Source organism: Furipterus horrens, unplaced genomic scaffold (genome assembly GCF_987537825.1).
Source record: "Furipterus horrens unplaced genomic scaffold, mFurHor1.1.pri manual_scaffold_2, whole genome shotgun sequence".
Lineage (NCBI taxonomy): Eukaryota > Metazoa > Chordata > Mammalia > Chiroptera > Furipteridae > Furipterus > Furipterus horrens.
Window position 1 is genome coordinate 189,404,946 of NW_028327172.1, and position 19,968 is coordinate 189,424,913.

The 19,968-nt window shown below is 32.8% G+C and overlaps 1 protein-coding gene across 1 annotated transcript in view; it reads left to right on the top strand.

Annotated features, from left to right (window-relative positions):
* The first annotated feature begins 9,780 nt into the window (after positions 1-9,780).
* The window catches only part of GABRG1 (gamma-aminobutyric acid type A receptor subunit gamma1), a 49,505-nt gene continuing 39,317 nt past the window's right edge, over positions 9,781-19,968 (top strand). The window contains exon 1 of the mRNA XM_090266918.1: positions 9,781-9,958. Coding sequence (XP_090123044.1) covers positions 9,855-9,958 — 104 coding nt within the window. The 5' untranslated portion in view covers positions 9,781-9,854. The remainder of the gene's footprint in view (positions 9,959-19,968) is intronic.

The following is a 19,968-nucleotide window of genomic DNA, read 5'->3' on the forward strand; positions in this document are numbered from 1 at the left end:
ACATCTTTATATTACAAAGATTTTCTATTCCATAATATGAAATAGTATAAATTTATTCCAATTGTCTTACATGTCACTAGTGCCAACATTGACTTTATATGGATCCTATCTATACATTTATGAGTTTTATTCCTAGATTTTCCACAAGTTTGTTGCTTTATAAAATTAAATTTCTCTAGGTTAAACAGGAACACTATCAATATATATCATAGTTATTTGTCTGGTTGCTTATTAAGTACCAACTATGCACAATGCAATTTCAAGTCTCTGAAGACAAAATAGTCCTTGCTCATAAGGAGTTTACACATTAGCTAATATGAGGGATTTTGTGACAGTTATAATTCCTCCTTTTCAATAGGTGTAGTATGTGTTTATTATCAAAATATTTTCACGTTTCCTATAATTTTGCTGTGAATTTTTACTGTTCTTAAAAAGCCATTAAAAATACTTCTATTATAGTTTTGAATTATAGCATCATTCTTGTCTAGTCTTTGACCATAAAGGAAAATGTCTGTAACTTTTCACCATTAAGATTGAAATTTTTAAAAGATTTCTGACAGATCTTTTTAGTAACTAAACAACTTATTTTAAAGGTAAATTTGTTACTACAATATTTCTTTGTAGTCTTTCTTGAATGATTTTTTCAAGATCTATCAAGATCATCATGGGATTTTTCTCCTTTATTCAATAAGGATAATTAAATTGAACCATTGTTTTCATTCCTGCAATTAATCATATTATTGTAATATATTATTACTTTAATCAGTCTACATTTTATGTTAAAATCATTAACCATTTTAAAATATAGACTGTGATTGATAGCTTAATGTCTTTCACTATGCACAAAAATAGATTTCAAATATCACTTTAACCATTTTGTTTTGTAACTAATGCTTATTGTATTCTCAATCTATCTGTTTATTTAAATCACATTGTAAGAAGATTCTGCCTTACATTCTTTTGTATGCACTCAAAACTTTATAAATAGCAGACTGACAAATTTACAATATATGGAGTGTAATTTTGAGTGGAAATATCTGTTTATCTTCCAAATTTAAAGTTTTACTGGGCATATAGTTTTTAGTTGAAAATTTTAATTCAGAAATTTAAGTACATTATGTTATTTCTATATCCTGGTTGATAAGAGAAATTTGATGTGAGTTTTATTCTTATTCCTTTAAAGTTACTAATTTCTTTTCCTTTGAAGCTTTTAAATTTTATTTTATTTTGAGATGTCTATATTTTAACAGTTTGTTAATACATCAGAGTTAAAAGAAATAATGAAATAATTGTTTCATTATAAATAATTATATATATTCTAAAAATATTTTTTCAAAATATCTGGACTATTTATGTGCACTTCTGTTTTCCAGGGATATTACATATCTTTCTTTAACAAAAAATAACACCTATGCTGATTCATACTACAGACAAGGGGTAGGTATATAGGTTTTCTCAGTCTCCTGTCTTCATCCAATTGTTTAAATTACCAATCTCAATTTGTAAAATAATGCAGTCTTAGCACACAAAAGTAGTATTTGGGGGTTTTGAATATAATACATTGGCCCGCTTGAAACCCAATTTCAACCTCCTTCTATGTGCTGGAACTATTTTTCCCAGATTTCCTAGGAGCTAAGATCTTGGATCTGATTTCAGTTTTGCCAACCAGATAAATTAGTATGAGATATGCATTTGGAAATGAGCTAGACAGGGTGAGAAGTGTTCAAAGACTGTTTTTTTTTTTTGTTTTTTTTTTTTTTGTTCTTGTTTTTTGGCTTAGTGACATGGATCTGAACCCAACACTCTGGAAAAGACTTCCTAATTCCTGGTTATAACTGCTGGTTAATGTGCTCCTCGAGCTAATACTTGCAGTGGCGGCTTTCTGATCCTTCAGTTTTCTGATTGTGGCAGAGGTTTACGAAGTCAGTCCCAAAGGGCCTGGGAGTGAGTCTGTTCCAAAATTCTCCCCTATTTAACATCTTAAAAAATATTAGAACAGTACCTTATACAAGTTAAGCACTCAAGAATCTTAGGGTATTATTAATTGAAGGGCTACCTGCTGCTTACTATATAAATAGCCTCCATCAAAGCAGAAACTCTATTTGGCTTAATCTTCTACACATGTTCTCTTGACAACTATATAAACACAAAAGAAATATATAAAATGTATAGTGTTTTTAATTCACAGTGTAAACTATGAAACTTATGTTCATTTTAAATTGCACATTTGAAACACAACAGAGACTTTATTCTACTTCCTCAGCAGTGAATAACTTCAGAAGAATGTTTATCTTCTATTTCCATAAAAGTTAAACTATGGAGCTTATCTGGAAAAAGTTTAGCCATTGTTAATATAACAAGAACAGTTTGCATGACATTGATGTAACCTGGCAGCCAAGAAGAGTGGACTGAAATGTGCATGCATGAACAATGATGGTAGATGTCATTGAATGAGCACATGTACTGTGTGGCCATCGCATTCAAAATGAGTGAGCAAGTAGAGCAACAAATCTTCATGTTAAGCTTAAACATTCCTCTATGGAAACTATTCAGATGACTCAGAAGGTTACAGTTATGGGCAACTGGTGATTGGTAGCTTCATCATGACAATGGATTTGGTCATGCATCAAACTTGTGCAGAGATTTTTTCTTTGCCAAACATCGCATCACCCAGGTTATTCAGCCCCCTGACAGCCCAGATTTGGCACCCTGCAACATCTGGGTTTTCCCCAAACTAAAATCACCTTTGAAAGGGAAGAGATTTCAGACTCTCGATGAGATTCAGGAAAATAGAATGGATCAGCTGATAGCAAGTAGGAGAACTGTGTGAGGTTCCAAGGTGCCTACTTTAAAGGGGATTGACTTGTCATTGTCCTATGTACAATGTTTGTTGTATCTTCCTCAACAAGAATCTCTATTTTTTTAATATTACATAGCTGGATACTTTCTGGACAGATCTTGTATATTTTTAGAGAGAAACTAAATACATAGGATCATATAGAAGCCAAGATTAAAAAGGACTTATCAAGTAAAACAGAACCTAGAGTGTTTTAAAATAACAATGAAGTTGTTACAGCAATTTAAAAAATCATTTTCATTAATACTTTAAAGGTTTTTAACAAAAAACGTTTACTATGTAACTTCAAACTTGTTAATTCATGAGTATGACAATAATTTAATTAGGTTAAGAAAATTTTCTTTAAAAATAAACCATACTTAAGAAAGAATTCTAAATACTGAATTAACTTTCTTTTTTCTTGTCTAGTATTGCAACTAGGTTAAACATTAAAAAGAGGTATCACCTCTGCTTTTACCCTGTAACCACACCCACCTTATTTCTGGTGATTAAATGATGCTACTTCGTCTCTGCCATCTTGGGATGTTAGCATGTCCACAGAATACACACAATCCCTGAAATCCCATTATCCCCCTTGAATCTGGGGAATCCATTTTGATGGTAGCATTTCCCACTATTGTCTAGACTTACAGGTCATAGCTACCCTGGAGCTCTTCAAGGCTGCTGGGGCTTCCCTGATGAATATATTTTGGTTAAGAGAGTGAACTTGGGTAAATTCAGAGGCATATATTGGAGTTGGTGAATAGAACAAATCCATGCTAGCATCCATTTCTTCTTAAAATGTTGGATACTTAACTTTCAGTATTACAGATGTTTTAACTTTATTCTTTGTTACCATGGGTAAAAATTTCATCAGCCATTAAAGCAAACACTCTAAGCTCCTTGATTGAACATATTGAATCCAGAATCTTTCCTTAGTACATGTACTCAATTTAACACATATTGATGATAAAGCATTTTAATCTTTACACTCTGATCCAACATAGAATTCATTCCAATAAGAAAAAGCTCCCAAATTTCAATCAATAAAAACAATTCTCACTGCACCTCAGGTCTAAGAGGAGACCTAAGGATTATAAATAATTTCCCAGTATTTACATATAGTTGTTGTATTTTTCGTTGGACCAAAATCTACAGTGAGACAAATAAGGATGGAAAAATGCAAGTAGAAGGAGGCTCTCTCTGTCTGGACTTTAATGGCCATAGGAAACTACATTATCTTTTAGCTGTTAGTCAAATCCACATAAATAGACACATTTGGACTATAAACTGGATGAGTAGGGAGTTAGGTCCTGGATAGGAGCCATTCAAATATGCCCCAGGGGAGCTACTATTTCAAAAACACTCCTGTTAGCAAGATATTTTAAAATAAAATATATTAGGCTATATATGTGGTAAATGAGTAATTGATATAATAAAGCTTCATCAAGACCTTTAGTGTTTTTATTAAAGGTCAGGTTCTGATAAATCTTCAGGTGCTGGATCTCTTTCCTGTAAATGTCTCATATCCTAAACAGGACTATATTCTTTTAAAATATGGCTGCTTAAGGGTCATTCTTCAAAAATTCTTTCCCACCTTTGACATTTTTATGAGATGGTCCTCTAAAATAAAATACGAAAGGTCTTCAGGACAATAATGCTCTACTATGTAGTCACTGATATAACAGTGTTGGTTAACCTGAAAGAGGAAAGTTTTCTTTGGCAGAAATATGAACAATTTCTTTAAAACAGAAATCATGACTCATCTGTCATCCAAAAAACATCACATAGCAATTCATAACATGGGCCCTGAAACCTCATTCCCTAGAATGAAATCTCAGCTCCGCTGTGACCAAAGAACATTACTCAATCTTTGTTCTTTAGTTTCCTCATCTGTAAAGGATTATAGCTGTAACTGCGTCATAGGATTGTTGTAGGCTTTTAATAAGTTAAGATATCTAAATCAATTAAGATACACAGTGTTTAGAAAACTGAGTACTATATAATTGTCAGCTATTGATATTTTCTATTTCTTTGCCATGCCTTCTTTAATTATTGTAATTTTGATCATCAAAAAGTAACAACACTAAAATCAGTAACACTTCTACATCATTTAATAGTTTACAAAGAGTTATGCTAAGGTTATTTCATTTGCTATTCATACCCATTACAGTAGAAATAATTGTCATCTCCATTTTGTAATTGAGAAATTTGAGGTTCAGACAGATGTTGTGGTTTGCCAAAAATCACAAAAATAATTATTGTAGAAAGGATTTAAATTTATGTTTCCTGACTCTACATTCCTTCCTTTTTAAGTATAACTTAATTACATGATTTATTACCTTATAAGCATTTATCTACCTAACTTCAAATTCTTGCCAATTATTGAAGGCTATTATGTGGTAAGCATTTTTGTATTATCTAATATTATTACAGCTCAGCAACATTTATATTAATATTCTATGCTTTTATGGGTAATAAATGTAAGCTTACAAAAATTAAAGCTAATGCTCAGTTTTAGAGACAACAAATGCAAGAATATTTCAGTTCATTCTTTTCTTCATTTATTCACTCAAAAAATGGTTATGATATGATAGTATCCCAGACATTGGGTACAGTATAGAAAAAACAAAGATAAAATCTATTATTAAGGACTCACAGTCTAGATAAAAGACAAAAATTAAACAAATGTTTTTTAAAAATGTGTTCAAGAATGAAAATACATATAATTTATATTATAGAAAGATCAATAGAATGCAAACTATTCTATATTATGGTCTATCTTTAGTGTATAAAAGAGTCCCTAAAACTCCAGTGGTCAGTGACTATCTCATGAATTAAGCAAATTAGTGAATTATAAAATATAGTACTTGTCAGAAAGGAAAAATGCTGAGTGCTATTAAATGACATAATTAAGCACTTAATTGGATCAGGGGAATTGGGACTTCTTTGAAGACATGCCAGTTAAACTGAGACTAAAAGGGGACAAGGAAGTAGCCAGATCAAAGGTGAAGGATGACATGGAGTGATCCAGGTGCAGGGAAATCATCTGCAAAACTCCTATCAATGAGTCATGGTAATGAAAAAACCTGCATGAAGGTTGTACTGGTTGAAACATATCTAGGGAAAGAGCGAACTGCAAGGTGGAGTAGGGTTGAGGGAAGGGTAGGGTCCAGAAGTTAGAGCATCTCAAAACTATGATGATGTTACATTTTTGTCTTAAATAAATAGACAATCATTGAATGGCTTAAGCAGAACACAATCAGTTCTCCACATTTAAAAAGACCATTGTGATATTTATATAAAGAATAAATTAGAGTTAGGCAACATTGTAATTGGAAGGTGTTATAGTAATCCAAGTAAGAAATGATGACTATTTCAATTAAATGGCAGTAGAGATAGAAAGTTGTATAATGGCAATACGAATAGTATTATTTAATAGTATTAACTAATTAAGGTTAACTGAGCACTTACCATGTGCCAGGGCTATACTAAGAGATTTATATAAATTGACTAATTTAATTCACAGCAACCATATGGGAATTACAAAGTAAGCTTCTTATCCTTACACAGTTATTAGTAAAGCATCTTGTCATTGAACCCAAGCTATGTTATTTATGAGTCCATGGTCACTATAATCTATTTACACTCAATAAATTGAAATCATATTTGAAAATATTGAATAGAGTTTATGATAGATAAGATATATATTAAGGAAAACTCTGAGTTTCTGGTTTGACTAGCTGGCTGGTATTAGTTGGTTATATGTGTCTGAAGCCCAAGAAAAATTCCTGAACTCATACATCGTGGTTCACTTATCACAGCCTCACTGTATGGCAGGATTTTAAAAAATATTACATTTAATTACTTATCGTGAATTTTTCACTATATCGCGGGATTTTGCGGTACTGTGTATGTATATTGTTAAAGTTCTGTAGGTTTAAGAGTGTAGAATAAATGTAAGGTTCCTACTTCACGGCAGGCAGTGGGGCGGTGGGGGTGGTCTGAAATGTAATACCCGCGATAAGTGAGGGAATACTGTACTATAATTTGAGGGACTATATTTCAGTTTTTAAAATAATATGTATAGCTTGGGAAATAGATGAGGTTGTACAATGTAAGAGTGTGATTTAAAAAGAACAGAACTAGAACTGGTATTTGAGGAACTGCAAAATGTTGGAGTCAGGTAGAACAAGCCTAAAAAGATTTTGTTAAAGATGCGTGAGAAGAGCCAGGGAAGCATGGTGTCATAACCTCCAGGAGCATTTTGAGAAAGAGGGGATGGTCAACTGGATTAAGTGCAGATGACAGATCATACACAGTGCATATGAGAAATTTCTACTGGATTTAGCAACAGGACACATTGGGGTCATAGTTTGATCAGTGATTGGGTGGTGAACAAGTAGGGAAGGATGGCTATTAACTTATTCATGACAGAGAGTGTAGGCATGAAAGACAGAAGGGGTTTGAGATTAATATAGTATATATATATATATATTTTAATATTATACATTAACACATTTGCATGTTGGTAGGAAAATCAGAGAAAAATAAAAATACGGAAGATACAAGAAAGAGTGGAGATAAAAGTGAAAGAAAGGAATAACATAAATTTGAAAATAGTTCACAAAATGGGCAAAAATTAGATTTTGAAAAATACAGGAAATTTTCCAGTCTGAAAATTACTCCAGTTCTTTATCATTTACAACAGCAATTTTTAACTGGTGTGCTGCAAGGATTTTTAAAATATCCAATACTTGACTATTTTATCTGGGGCACTGACTTCTTCTCTCTTAGATTGTCAAAATTAAAAAAAAAAAATGAAAGTAGCCAACACAACAATAGCTGCCTAGGACAAATGAATAAAAAATTATACTTATTTTTGTCAGATTGGCAAAAAAAATAGTATATATTTTTTTGATGTGCCACAGAATTTTAGTAATTAGTTTATGGTGTCATGAGATGAAAAGGTTCAAGATTGCTGATTTACAAGAATAAACGGGCAACACGTAGCTACACAAAAGGGTACATCTTTCACCTTTCCTTTTCACTAATTTCTCTTAACTGTTCTCCATATCTTTCAGTTAAATATGAAAACAATAAGAGTAAATCTCAGTATTTTTGATGGGAGAACCATTAACTAATACTGTGTAACACTGTACACCGTCATATCCCCAATAATATATGAAAAATCTTACCTAACTTTACCAAAACACAAAGAGTTATTAGATAAGTACAGTATTTATTATTCACTTCATACTTCTAGTGAATTAATTCTTAATTCACTGCCTAATCATATCAGTGAATTAGTGTGTCCAAACAATGAAACAGTTAAATAGCCATCCAAAGCACATTCTTAATTGAAGTAGAAAAAATAGAAAAGAAACTATGCAGATTTATATTGGCAGCAGCTTTTAACTGAATGTATTCACCTCAAAATCAATTATAATGGACCTTTATTGTTATATAAATTATTTGGTATTAGCTACCTTGACTAATGTGTTTTGTAGAAGAGAATAATGCTGCCTAATTGACATTTAGTAGAAGAATAACAAGGAGTTCAATACCTATTTTCAGATGAGACTAAAAAGATGGAGAATCAATCAAAGAGAGGGAAGAAAAGACCAACATTTCACCATCTGTTATTCTGGGCAAGAAAATATCTGTAACCTTGTTACCACCATCCAGTCCCTGTAAGTGATTTCAGAAGGTAGGATAGCAACAGTTACCTTACCGTCTTGCACAAACACTATTACTTCTGTCTTGAACAGTTTGGAGGGAGACAAATGCTCTCAGTTAACTACGTGGTAAATTGCAGTTCACCCTTGAATCTGGCCAGTTACATGTGCTTGCGGGTGATTAATGAGACCACCCAAGACCCCAACCCTAGGCGTCATCGGTGGGGTGGGAAGAAGGGATTTAGGAAAGCATAAAGGCAGAAGATGGCTTGGGAGAGCTAGACCACTTCCACCACCATCACTGTCGTCCTCTGCACAGTTGTTCAAGCTGCCAGAGGCTTTCTAGTTGCCTTGGCAACTGTTGAGCTCTGCTGCAAACTCAAAGCAGAGCCTCTGAAGTTAGGTACCAAATACTGGAGCTGAACAAATCCAGGGGCAACTGGGGAGGGAGAAGAGAACAGAAATTACCCGTATGCTAGGTCAACAACTCCTATGGCTCATAGAACATTTTTAAAATCGGATTTTTATTGTTTTGTAAAATGAGATAGTTCTAGTCTGCCATTATATTTTAGTATCATCTTCCGGTGCCCGGAGAGAGGAGACTGCAAATCGTCTCATTCATAATGACAGGGAAAGGGGAGTTAGGAAACGCGATTACCAGGAATGCACCGAGCACGCCCAATTCATTCATTCGGTTATATACATATTCACCATCTCCTAAGACTCATTTTTCCCGGCATCGTGCCTGGCTCCGGGGCTGCAAAGAGAAATGAGACAGCACCTCACACTCAAAACGAATGATAATTAACAAAAATTAGCAGAACCTTCGCGAGCCTGGGGAAAACTAGGTACTGCAATCTTCCCACGGGTCTCTGAAGACGAATTCAGAATCTAAACGCGGGAGAAGAAGGAGGCAGTGGCTCCGAAATAGAGTGAGGCAGGAGAGAAGGCCAGGAGGAAGAGCGAGACCTTTTTTTCCCTAGGGCGGGAATCTATCAAGGCCATTCAAACGTTTCCCAGAGACTGCGAGGGGGAAGACGTTTGTTTTTCTTTTAGACAGACGGAGCCCTTTTCCCTACTGGGCTCGATTTCTAGTAGGGGGAGACCCGCCTCTTGGGGCCGTTGATTGGCCCATATGTGGTTTTCCGATAATTTATGCCAGCATCCTCTCGGTCCGATTGGCTCCCCGGCTCAATTCCTCTGGGAGTCGCATCCTACCTGGTCGGGAGGTGTATCGCCTTCCCACACTCCTTTCTGGTACTCACACACCCGGCTGCGGCTGCGGCTGAGGTGGGAGAAAAAGTCCTGGCTTGGAGAGTTGAGAGGAAAAAGCGATCCCGATGGGTCCTCGGAAAGCTTTTCTCTTCTCCCCCTTTCTCCTGTTCAGTCAAAGTAGAGGGGTGAGGCTGATGTTCTTGTTACTAACACTGCATTTGGGAAACTGGTAAGTACTTAAGGACTTAAAACGATTCTTTGGTATCTACCCCCTTCTCCTTCATTTCTCTTTCTTTCAAAAATCAATCTAAGTAATTTACATTTCCCCAGGTTCATGTGTGACATTTTACCATCATTTTCTTTTCTGATTAAGTCTATTCATTTTCAGATAGAATGAAATGAACCTATGTGTGAAGCAAGGAGGTTTGTACTGCTGTTTTTGACTTAAAGCACAGTCAAAACTAGTAAAGGCTCAGTTCCTGGGAAGAAGAGTAGAGATGATTTTGCTACTAAATGTAGTGAATAAATGTCATTGATGAACTTTATGATGATCCTTTCTTTTAAAGAAAAAGTTATTTTAGAAACTGACAAGTTTCATAGCATATAGTATGTGTGATGCTTTTCTACATATTAATGTTATTGTTTTCCTTGCCTTTCCCCCTTCCTTTTTTTCTATTCCGGGGAAAAAAAGTTTCTCATCACGTAATACTATAAATGTGGCTAAAATCTACTAGGATCATGTGCTGTGTTTATGTTAGAAATAACTATGTGTATTTTATTAAGCCAAATTTCAATGATTTTTATTTTAACTGGATGTCTACAAGTAAATAAAAATTGTATGGTGATATAAGTGTCCTGGCTCTGTGTGTGTGTGTGTGTGTGTGTGTGTGTGTGAGAGAGAGAGAGAGAGAGAGAGAGAGAGAGAGAAAGAGAGAGAGGGAGAGAGGGGGAGGGAGAGAGAGAGAGGGAGGGAGAGAGAGAGAAGGAGAGAGAGAGAGAGAGAAAGAGAGAGAGAGAGAGAGAGAGAGAGAGAGAGAGAGAGAGAGAGAGCAAGAATTTACCAACCCCCAAGCCTCCAATTCAATAGGAATAAGATTTGGCCTGCTTGGGTTGTAGTACCTTTCAATAAAACTTTTAAATCATGTTGAAAAAATAAATTGCTCAGGTATTGCATCTGGCTATAGGAGTAGATGATGAACAAAGTTAAAATATATTGATTAAGACATAGACACTATAAAGGTCTTGAACATACTACTCATATTGTATAACTGTGTTTTATATATACATTTAAATTATATTATTGTATAATGTGATTCTTCTTAGAATTCAAAAGTAAAATGCAATTTTTATGCAGATGGAAACATACCTTTATAACTACTTACATCATTGCTAAAACGAATTATTATATGATTAATTTTAGTATAGACCAAGAATTAATATTTTTGTCAATACCAGCAAATAAAATAATTGATTAAAGTATGCTAAGTAATATTAGACATGACAGAAAATGTTTGACACATAATGCTTTTTTAAGTATTACAATTTTAGTTTATTAACCTTTTTTAAATAAATTTAAATGTCTGAGCACATATTATTTGATTAATTCCTTATATATAAGTTGTGTCATAATGGCTTATGTCTTTGAATACATTATGAAAAAATTAAAAAGGATTTTGACAAAATATGCATCAGTGCTCTTATGCACCTTCATAATATTAGAAATGAATCACTGTTCTCATAAATAAAAGCAGATTTACCCAGTGGTTTTCTGAAATAGCAACATGTATTCTCCTTTATTATTACAAGTTCAAGTTTCCCTTGCAAGCTAATAGCAAGTTGCTTACTAGAGGTCAGAAAGAGTTGTTTTGTTTTAAACCATATATTTTGTTTTTGATAATGCTTATATCATGATTGTCATAACTGGCTCCAGAAAGCTATTCAAGCTGCTCAGAATTTAAAAAGTTGTGTGTTGCAGTGGACAGAGATGAGTTCTGGCAGTCTGGAGACATGATTCTATGTGTCAAGGGTCCTAATTTCTGAAGTGTTTCTTCAGCAAGGAAATTAGGACAGTAGTATATCATTAATGATTACTTCAACTTTTCAGATGCAATGTGTCCAAGATTTGAACTGAAATGTCAAATAACTCAACAGTTGTTTCAGTGTCTTTTCTTAGTAGTTTTCAAGGGGGAACTTCTAATTGGAAATTCCATGTCCTTTCTGTACCATATGTATGAAGAAGTGAGACAGAGGAGATAAGCAGTTCAAATAGACAAGTAATTCATTTTATCATAGTACTATAGGTAATTTGGATTATTCTAGCCAGTGGATAAAAATAAAGCTGTATGTTGCCATTATAATTAACTCTTAGGTCTTCAATTATGAGAATTTATATCCTCACTTTCTGAAAATAGTTACAGTGTGGTGAACTTCTCATGTTTTAAATATTTATTGGAAATAATTGATATAAACATGTAAATCATTTACATGTATATTTCTTTCTCCTTTTTTTTCTTCTTTTGAGGAACGTTTTCAAAGCTAATCATAGATGGTTTGTTTATAATAATTTGTTGTCTTATGCTGGTTTCTAAAATAAATCATAAGAGTCATCTACTTTGAGATTTTCCAAATTGGAAAATATTATTTCTTATATCTCAGCAGAGATGAGGGCTTGTTTCCTCATTAATTTCCATCAAGAGCACAAAGGAGAGACAGTCTATTGATTTTTATATTGCTGAACTATGAAAACCTACCTCATTGTTGTAACTAAAGCAGTGGTCAGTGGTTTCTCTGTTTAATCCTCCATGAGGCTCTATGGCATCTTGACAAGTTACTTAAAATCTCTTAAGCTTGATTTGACTTATTTGTAATGTTGGAAAAAATATCATATTTTAATCAGATTTACAAGAGTTGAAAAGTGTTTTGATATTTTAGCTGTTCTAAAAAGTAATTTATGGTAAGCTTTGTCTAAGAAAATATATTTTAAAAGAGAGCAAGAAAAAAAAACTTGTTTTAATTTTTAAAACAACTTCATGATTCAGAAATATACAATTTAACATTCAGTTGCCCAAATAAAAATAACCAAATACACTTACTTTATAAAAGACATAATTTCAAGTTATTTAAGTACTATATTTTGTTGAGGGAGTTGTGAATGAAAGATTTTTTTCAGTCATCTAGAGTTTTGCTTGATTTTCTAATATATACTAATGATTATCATGCAAACTTGAAGGCAAAAATACCTAAGTATGATGTTCCATGATAACTAAATATTCAAAAAACTGAGAGGAAATGATTTTGAAGGTAAAATTCAAATGCTATAATTTATAAATCCCTTGTGTATAGTCTTTTAGGTATACCTTTACTAACATTTTATTTTATAATTTACTTGAGACATACTTGACTAAGCGATGAAAGAAAATGTTTGACATTTCTTTCAAACATTAAATAGACTAAATTAATATTGTATATTTATATTAAGGTGGTTGAAATGTATCTAAGAGAATAATAATGAAGGTGAAGTCCCAAAGGAGAAGAGACATAACAGGGTAGAAAACTGAACAAATGACTCAATATTATTGAAATATGATAAATCACTGCCGTGGGGTAATGGGGAGAATATACTGACCTCAGGAGAATAATTCACATATATAAATGGTACCAGTAGTGAATCCTAGATTTTACAATCAGATGTAAATATTTCAATTCCAAAATTTCCCCCAGGGTGATTTCAGGAAAATTTTTGAGGTAGAGAGTCCTCATTTGTTAAAACAAAATGATATTTACCTTTGCAGATATATTTCAAGATCAAGATAAATCATTTATGGAAATACGTAGCACTTAAAATTTTAACTAAAAAGACATAACAACAGGTACTCTGTGGAATTACATTGATTCGAGTATTATTTATCTTATTTACAGTGGTTTTAAGTGCAATAAAGTGAAGTTGTTGGATTCTATGCATTAATATCTTTTAGATTTGAGGTAGATTATTTGTTTACAACAAATATTTATTGAATGCCTTCAACATGCTGAGTTTAGCATGCTGAATAGTCTAGACATGAGTACCATATATATGGAGCTTAACTCACTGCAAAGACCTAAATTTATGGTATTTATCAAAAGAATCTTATAGTCAAAATAAGGAAACATACCTTTAGAACTTCAAAGATAAATAGAAGATTCTAAAATTTTAAGGATAAGGAGCTGACAGGATAAATCATAATCAAGGAAAGAGGAATAGAGAGCCATGAGATTTCTCACCCAATACTGGAAGACTAGGGACGAAATGTCTCCAAAAGTCAGCATGTCTCCAAATGTTCAGCATAGAATGTAATACCTAGCAAAGTTACCAGTCAAATATAAAGGGAGAATAAAGCTGAAATACCGTTATTCTCCCCTATTTACAGATGAGAAAACTGGGGCACAGTGACTTTTAGGAATTTGCTAAAGATAATCTTGCTGAAAAGTGCTGAATCCAACACTCAAATCCATGTGTTCTGGGCCCAGAGTGTGCATTCTAAACCACCACACCTCTCAGAGTACAAATGCTGTATAAGGCAAACCAAATAACATGACCACAGATAAAGGAAACAAAGAGGAAAGCAGTTGTGGAAGAAGGGAAAGGGAGGGGAGGATAGTGCAACTGATAGAACCATAGTAAGTGTAAAAATCTACTGTACTTTTCACACAATCTGAAATATTATATACAGTAAAAGACTAATAGGGTAAAAATGGATAAACTAGCATACTTGATCTATAAATATCATCATAAGATAAAGTATTAAAAGCAAGAGTTTTAGAATTCAAGTATGTTTTGTTGAGGAATCAGATAGCTACTTATTTTTAAGGATGCTATATAAAATCACAGCTGAATTTATTACATCTGTGTGAAAGAGACAAACCAGAACCAATTAGCAAAAGCTATGTGAAGGGATTTTTCTTTTAATACAAACACTAACAAAATGAAGGATGCCTTATCACTAGGCTTATTCAAGCAGAGGCTTGTTACAGTTCTTTTACTCTGTGGGAAGCAAATTACAATGCATGGTATTTATCTACTTTTAAATACCTCAGAACCTAATTCTGTCAGTACTCAAATAGTTTATCCAACTGAAGCCCCATGTTTCAGGAAATAGAGCTATTAATTCATTCAATAAACATTTATTAAGCATGAGCATTTATTTAGTGGCTACTAAATAGAGTTCTGAGACCTGAACTCAGTAATAGTGTTAAACAAGATGTAATCCTTGCCCTAATAGTGCTTGTGTAGTGTATGTAAAACATATATATGACAGTGTATCTTTTAGATGCACAGAACAAAAAGGGCAGGATGCCTGCTCCCAATGAACATAAACTCTAGAAGTTATGTTTATTAATATAAACAAGTAAAGATGATAAAATTATATAATTTCTATCGAAAATTCTAGATGAGCTATAGCAGGGATACTAAAAAGGAAACTCTGGGAAAAGTTTGACTATTATCAGCTTTCATGGGGTAATTTTGGGTCAATGTTAGTAAAGAACAGAGAGATACAGAGATAACATTGTTATTATGTGGCCAAAGGCACAGTCTCAAAATTTGGTAACGCCTTTTGAAAACAGTATACCTATATCTTCCAGGAGATCCTTTACTCTGGTTATCTAATAAGTGACATTAAAATGGTAACATACTAGTAAAGGCTAAAGAATTCCATTTAATTATGAACTTCTGAACTTTAGGAATCCTTTCCTCCTAGGTACAATGTATTTAAAGAGTTGACATTTCTCCTTAGCTTTAGACATATACATTAAGTAACAAATATATGAGTAACATAGTAGTAGAGACTGTGCTAAGTAGTAGATATTTAGAAGTTAACATGGACCAGGCTTTCCAATCTGTAGCTGGATGAGCAGATCAGCAAGTTTCTGATTGGAACATAATGAGGGTTAAAAAACTCAACAGAGTAATTTTGAAGGTCTAATTGGCTTTATTAATTACTTTATCTATTGGGCAGCATCCCATCTAGTAACTGGAAAGTTACTCTGAAGGTTGTACAACTGGATGATTTTTATAGAAAGAAGGGTGGGGCTAGGAAGCTATTAACACAAGAAAAGAGAGTATTATTTTTAGACCAAGACTTATTTTTGTGGAGATGAGGGAGGACACAAAGGGTTTTATCAGGGAGATTGCCTCTATTTTGGAGGGAGGGGAGAGGCGGGGAGGGATGATAAGGGCCCACTTGACAGATTGCCTCATTGGTGTTGACCAGAAAATCCAGACTGGTTGATTAAGATTATATTTCAGGGAAAGATTGAATTAGCAATAGTCCAGGGGTTATATCTAGGTTTGGTAAAATGGGCTTGAGCACAATGATCCCATTCTGTGTCTGTGGTTTTCTCTTTAACATGGCTTTAATATAAATACTTTAATATTGGTGTGATAAGGATGTGATTTGGTTCTCCAAATAGCTTCAAGTCTTCTAGAATCAAGGACTCTGGTCAAAGACTGAAATCTTTGGGCACATTTCTGGAACCATTACGTATGTCTGTACAATTTGTAAATTGCTTACATACAAGGATATCATTCACATTTCAGTCATCCTAAATGTATATAATTATCAGAATAATTTTCCAGCACATGTAGTAGTGTGTTGGGTAAGAGTTACCTGTTCCACAAAATAGCCATATTGATGAGCACAAAGTACCTCTTTTGCTGGATTACATTTGTGTTACTCAGACATGTGTTCTACAAACTAATTTGTTGCTCTGTGCAGGTGGTTTATGAATGTGTATTTGTTTCTGCCATATTCTTAAAAATTCTTTTTTAAATTATTTTTATGCTGTTACAATTATTCTTGTTTTGCTTCTTTTCCCAGCCTCTACCCAGCTCCAACCTTTCCCCTCCCCAAGCCAATTCCCATATTATTGTCTGTTTCCATGGGCTGTGCATAAATGTTCTTTGGTTAATCCCTTCAAAATCTTATCACCTTCAGATTGTCATAACTAGATTAACTAGAGTCTTTTGTTATATTCATTTTCTCTCTGTGTTGAAAGGAATGATCTGAGAGAACCCTTATGTCAATGAAAATATTTTATCTCTCATTTTATGATCCCAAGAATTAGGGAAAAAGGTATACCTTTTTTTGTAATTAGAGGACCTAATTTACATTTCTTTCTATTGTTCAATTTTAAGATCATTTAATATGTTTTATAATATAACAAGTCTCAATGTTATGCTTCCACTTTGTGAAACTTTTAGCAGCCTTGTAGAATTTATCTGATGCAGAAAAGCATTGAAAGCTTAGAGAATGTAAATGTCATGAAGAGTTGTATTGTTTCTAAGTCTAACTTATATCCTGTCAATCTCTATGGATATAAATTGGAACAGTCAGGAATTTGATGTTCATTTTAATATATTTACAAACCAGTGGCCATTTTTTTTAGACTGTAATGAAAATTATGTTTCTTTTTCTTCTTCCAAAAATAGAAGAAAATGGTCCCCACAGAACATTTATGAGCTTTGGATATTCATCATCCCCCTGAAGATTATTCACTGAACTCATGGTTTCTAGTTTCTAAATTTTTTTTAAAGAACAGATTTGTGCCCTGACTGGTGTAGCTCAGTTGGTTGTGTTGTCCTTCAAGGCAAAAGGTCACCAGTTTGATTCCCTTCTTTGGGCATATGCCTCACATCAATGTTTCTCTCCTCTTTCTCTCTCCCTTCTCTCTAAAAATAAATAAATAAAATATTTTTTTAAAAGGGGGGGCGGGGACAGAGTTGGCCTGCTTAACAAAGTAAATAAATAAAGCAAAAACAATACATGTAAAACTGGCAAAACACATTGTTTTATTACTACCATTTGCTGTGATATTTAAGATCAACAATTAACTACAGAAATTTTGTATCTATGACCAAATAGGTTAAGAAAAAAACTCTGCTTTATTTTATAATTTTTGTTTTTATTATTTTTCTACAAATATGCCACTATAATATTTGATCTTTAAAACTGTATTCTGATATTGATCTGTCTCTTTTCTCATTAACTAATAGAATTGTATATTCTTATATCTAATATAACTAGACCAAACTATGTTCTAATGGATTTAGGATTTGCTCAGAACCACCCCTTTTTGAAACTAACCCACCCCTTTCTGAAAGCACTCTATGCCAAAAGCAATGTGCGTTGTCATTTAGTTCCTAATGTTAATATAATTTGAAGGCTACTGTGTATTCTACCTACAAAGGAAACTACATAAAATTCACAATAGATAAAGATTTCTAATTTTATTTTTTTCTCCTAGGTTAATGTCCTATATCACAAATTGTGAAATCATTAATATATAATTTAATTCTGTTTTATGGACATAAATTATTTAATTTTTTTTACCACAAACAGTTTAGAACTTATTTTTGTTTTATTTAACAAATAAATACATTCCAAGTGATAAATATTAATTTTCAAAGATATGTGTGTATATATATGTTTCTGTTAAGACATATGAAAAATAAAACAAAACTATTTCTCTCTAATTTCATAGTGTTTAGTCCTATATATGTAAATAATAAGGTCCTTTATTCCATTTCGCTCCTCATAAGTACTAAGTAACACGGAGCTTATACTTTCTAATGTTTTCCTAAGTTTAGACAGGCATGCGTAAACACATTTCTGTGTATAATTTTTATGTAAATTAAATATAATACTTTTTTGGCCATATAACTAATATTAGAAATACTTTTCTAGATTAGTATACTTAGTTTTACTTCCTTTTTAATGTGGTACTTAATATTGTAGAGGAATCATAATTAATTAATTTTTTCATAATAGATTCTCTTTATTTTATCACACATTGTCTCTAAGTATGTATATACATATGTACATCCCATTCATTTCAAAATTTCATGAACATTGCCAAAGTATTTATCATAAAGCAACTCGGTTTTTTCCTAATGGTTACAAAAATACTACAAGATATTTATTCATATTATCACCAGTACTGTATGTAATGAATCTTTTAATGTTCTGCCAAAGTAATGAAATTTGTTACATTTTTAACTTGTTTTTCTTAATGACAGTGTTAGCATAATTTTATCAACTTATTCAAGAGCTTAATGTATTTACACTAATGATAAAATTATCTGTATTCAAATTATTTAAAAGTTTTCTAGCATGAGTCTAGAAATTCTCAGAGTGTTACTGAAAATCATAATTGTTTTCCCCAAGAGAATACTCACTCACTCAACATATGGAAATGTTACAGAAATCTTTCAGCCAATGAAAGACATTGAGATGTGAGATATGTTATATGAACTATTTTTTCAAATTATGAGTACTTTTTAAAATCCAAAATAATACCAGTATGATATTCAAGGTAATTAATGAATAGTTTGATAATAATATTAAAAGCTTGGAAAGAAGATATGGAAAAATTAACCTTAATACATATTTTCTATTATTGCCAAAAACGAGGAAAGATAGCTTTGCACTATCATTGAGATCAATTTTTATTTTCCTCTGAGCTATGTGGGAAAGGGGAATGAAAATCACTATGAACATGTGCTTTTTGGTAAGCAGGATGTTGCTACTCTAACAAATACAAGTATGTAAAAAGAAATTATTCAGCTGTACCAATAATATATACTTTTTGAAGTTAAATATGGTACAACAATTAATATAAATAAGTTTTTCATTACAATTCTGTTTACTAAATGCACCCTATTATTTTACATAGAAATAAAAGTTGTACCCTGTGGTAATAAACTACCCTTAAATCTCAGTGGCTTACAACACTGTTTATTTCTCACTTAGGCTACATGTCCATTGTGGGTTAACCATGTGTCTATCCATGTTATGTTCACTCTGGGAGTGAAGTAATGGAGTGGGCTTTGTCTGAGTATGGCTTGCCTTCTGACAGAAAGACAAGAGATATGGTGAACCATGCACTGACATTAAAACATTTGCTTGTTAGTGACACATATCACATATTATCCATCAGTCAAAGCAAATTACAGGGCCACACAGAGTTCAATGGGACAAGGATGTATAACCCTCTTTCAGGAAGGAGCATTTCAGGTCATACATTTAAGTTTGAAGTGAGTGGAATAAAATGTATAATTTTCTGACAGGAAGGAGAAGAGAAACACTGGGAATAATAATGCAGTCCATTATCTGTTGATAATAACTATTGATAGAATTGAGGTAGCAAATACTGCAAAGGTTAAGTTTTAATTTATAATGTTAATTTATGCTCATTGAGGATAAA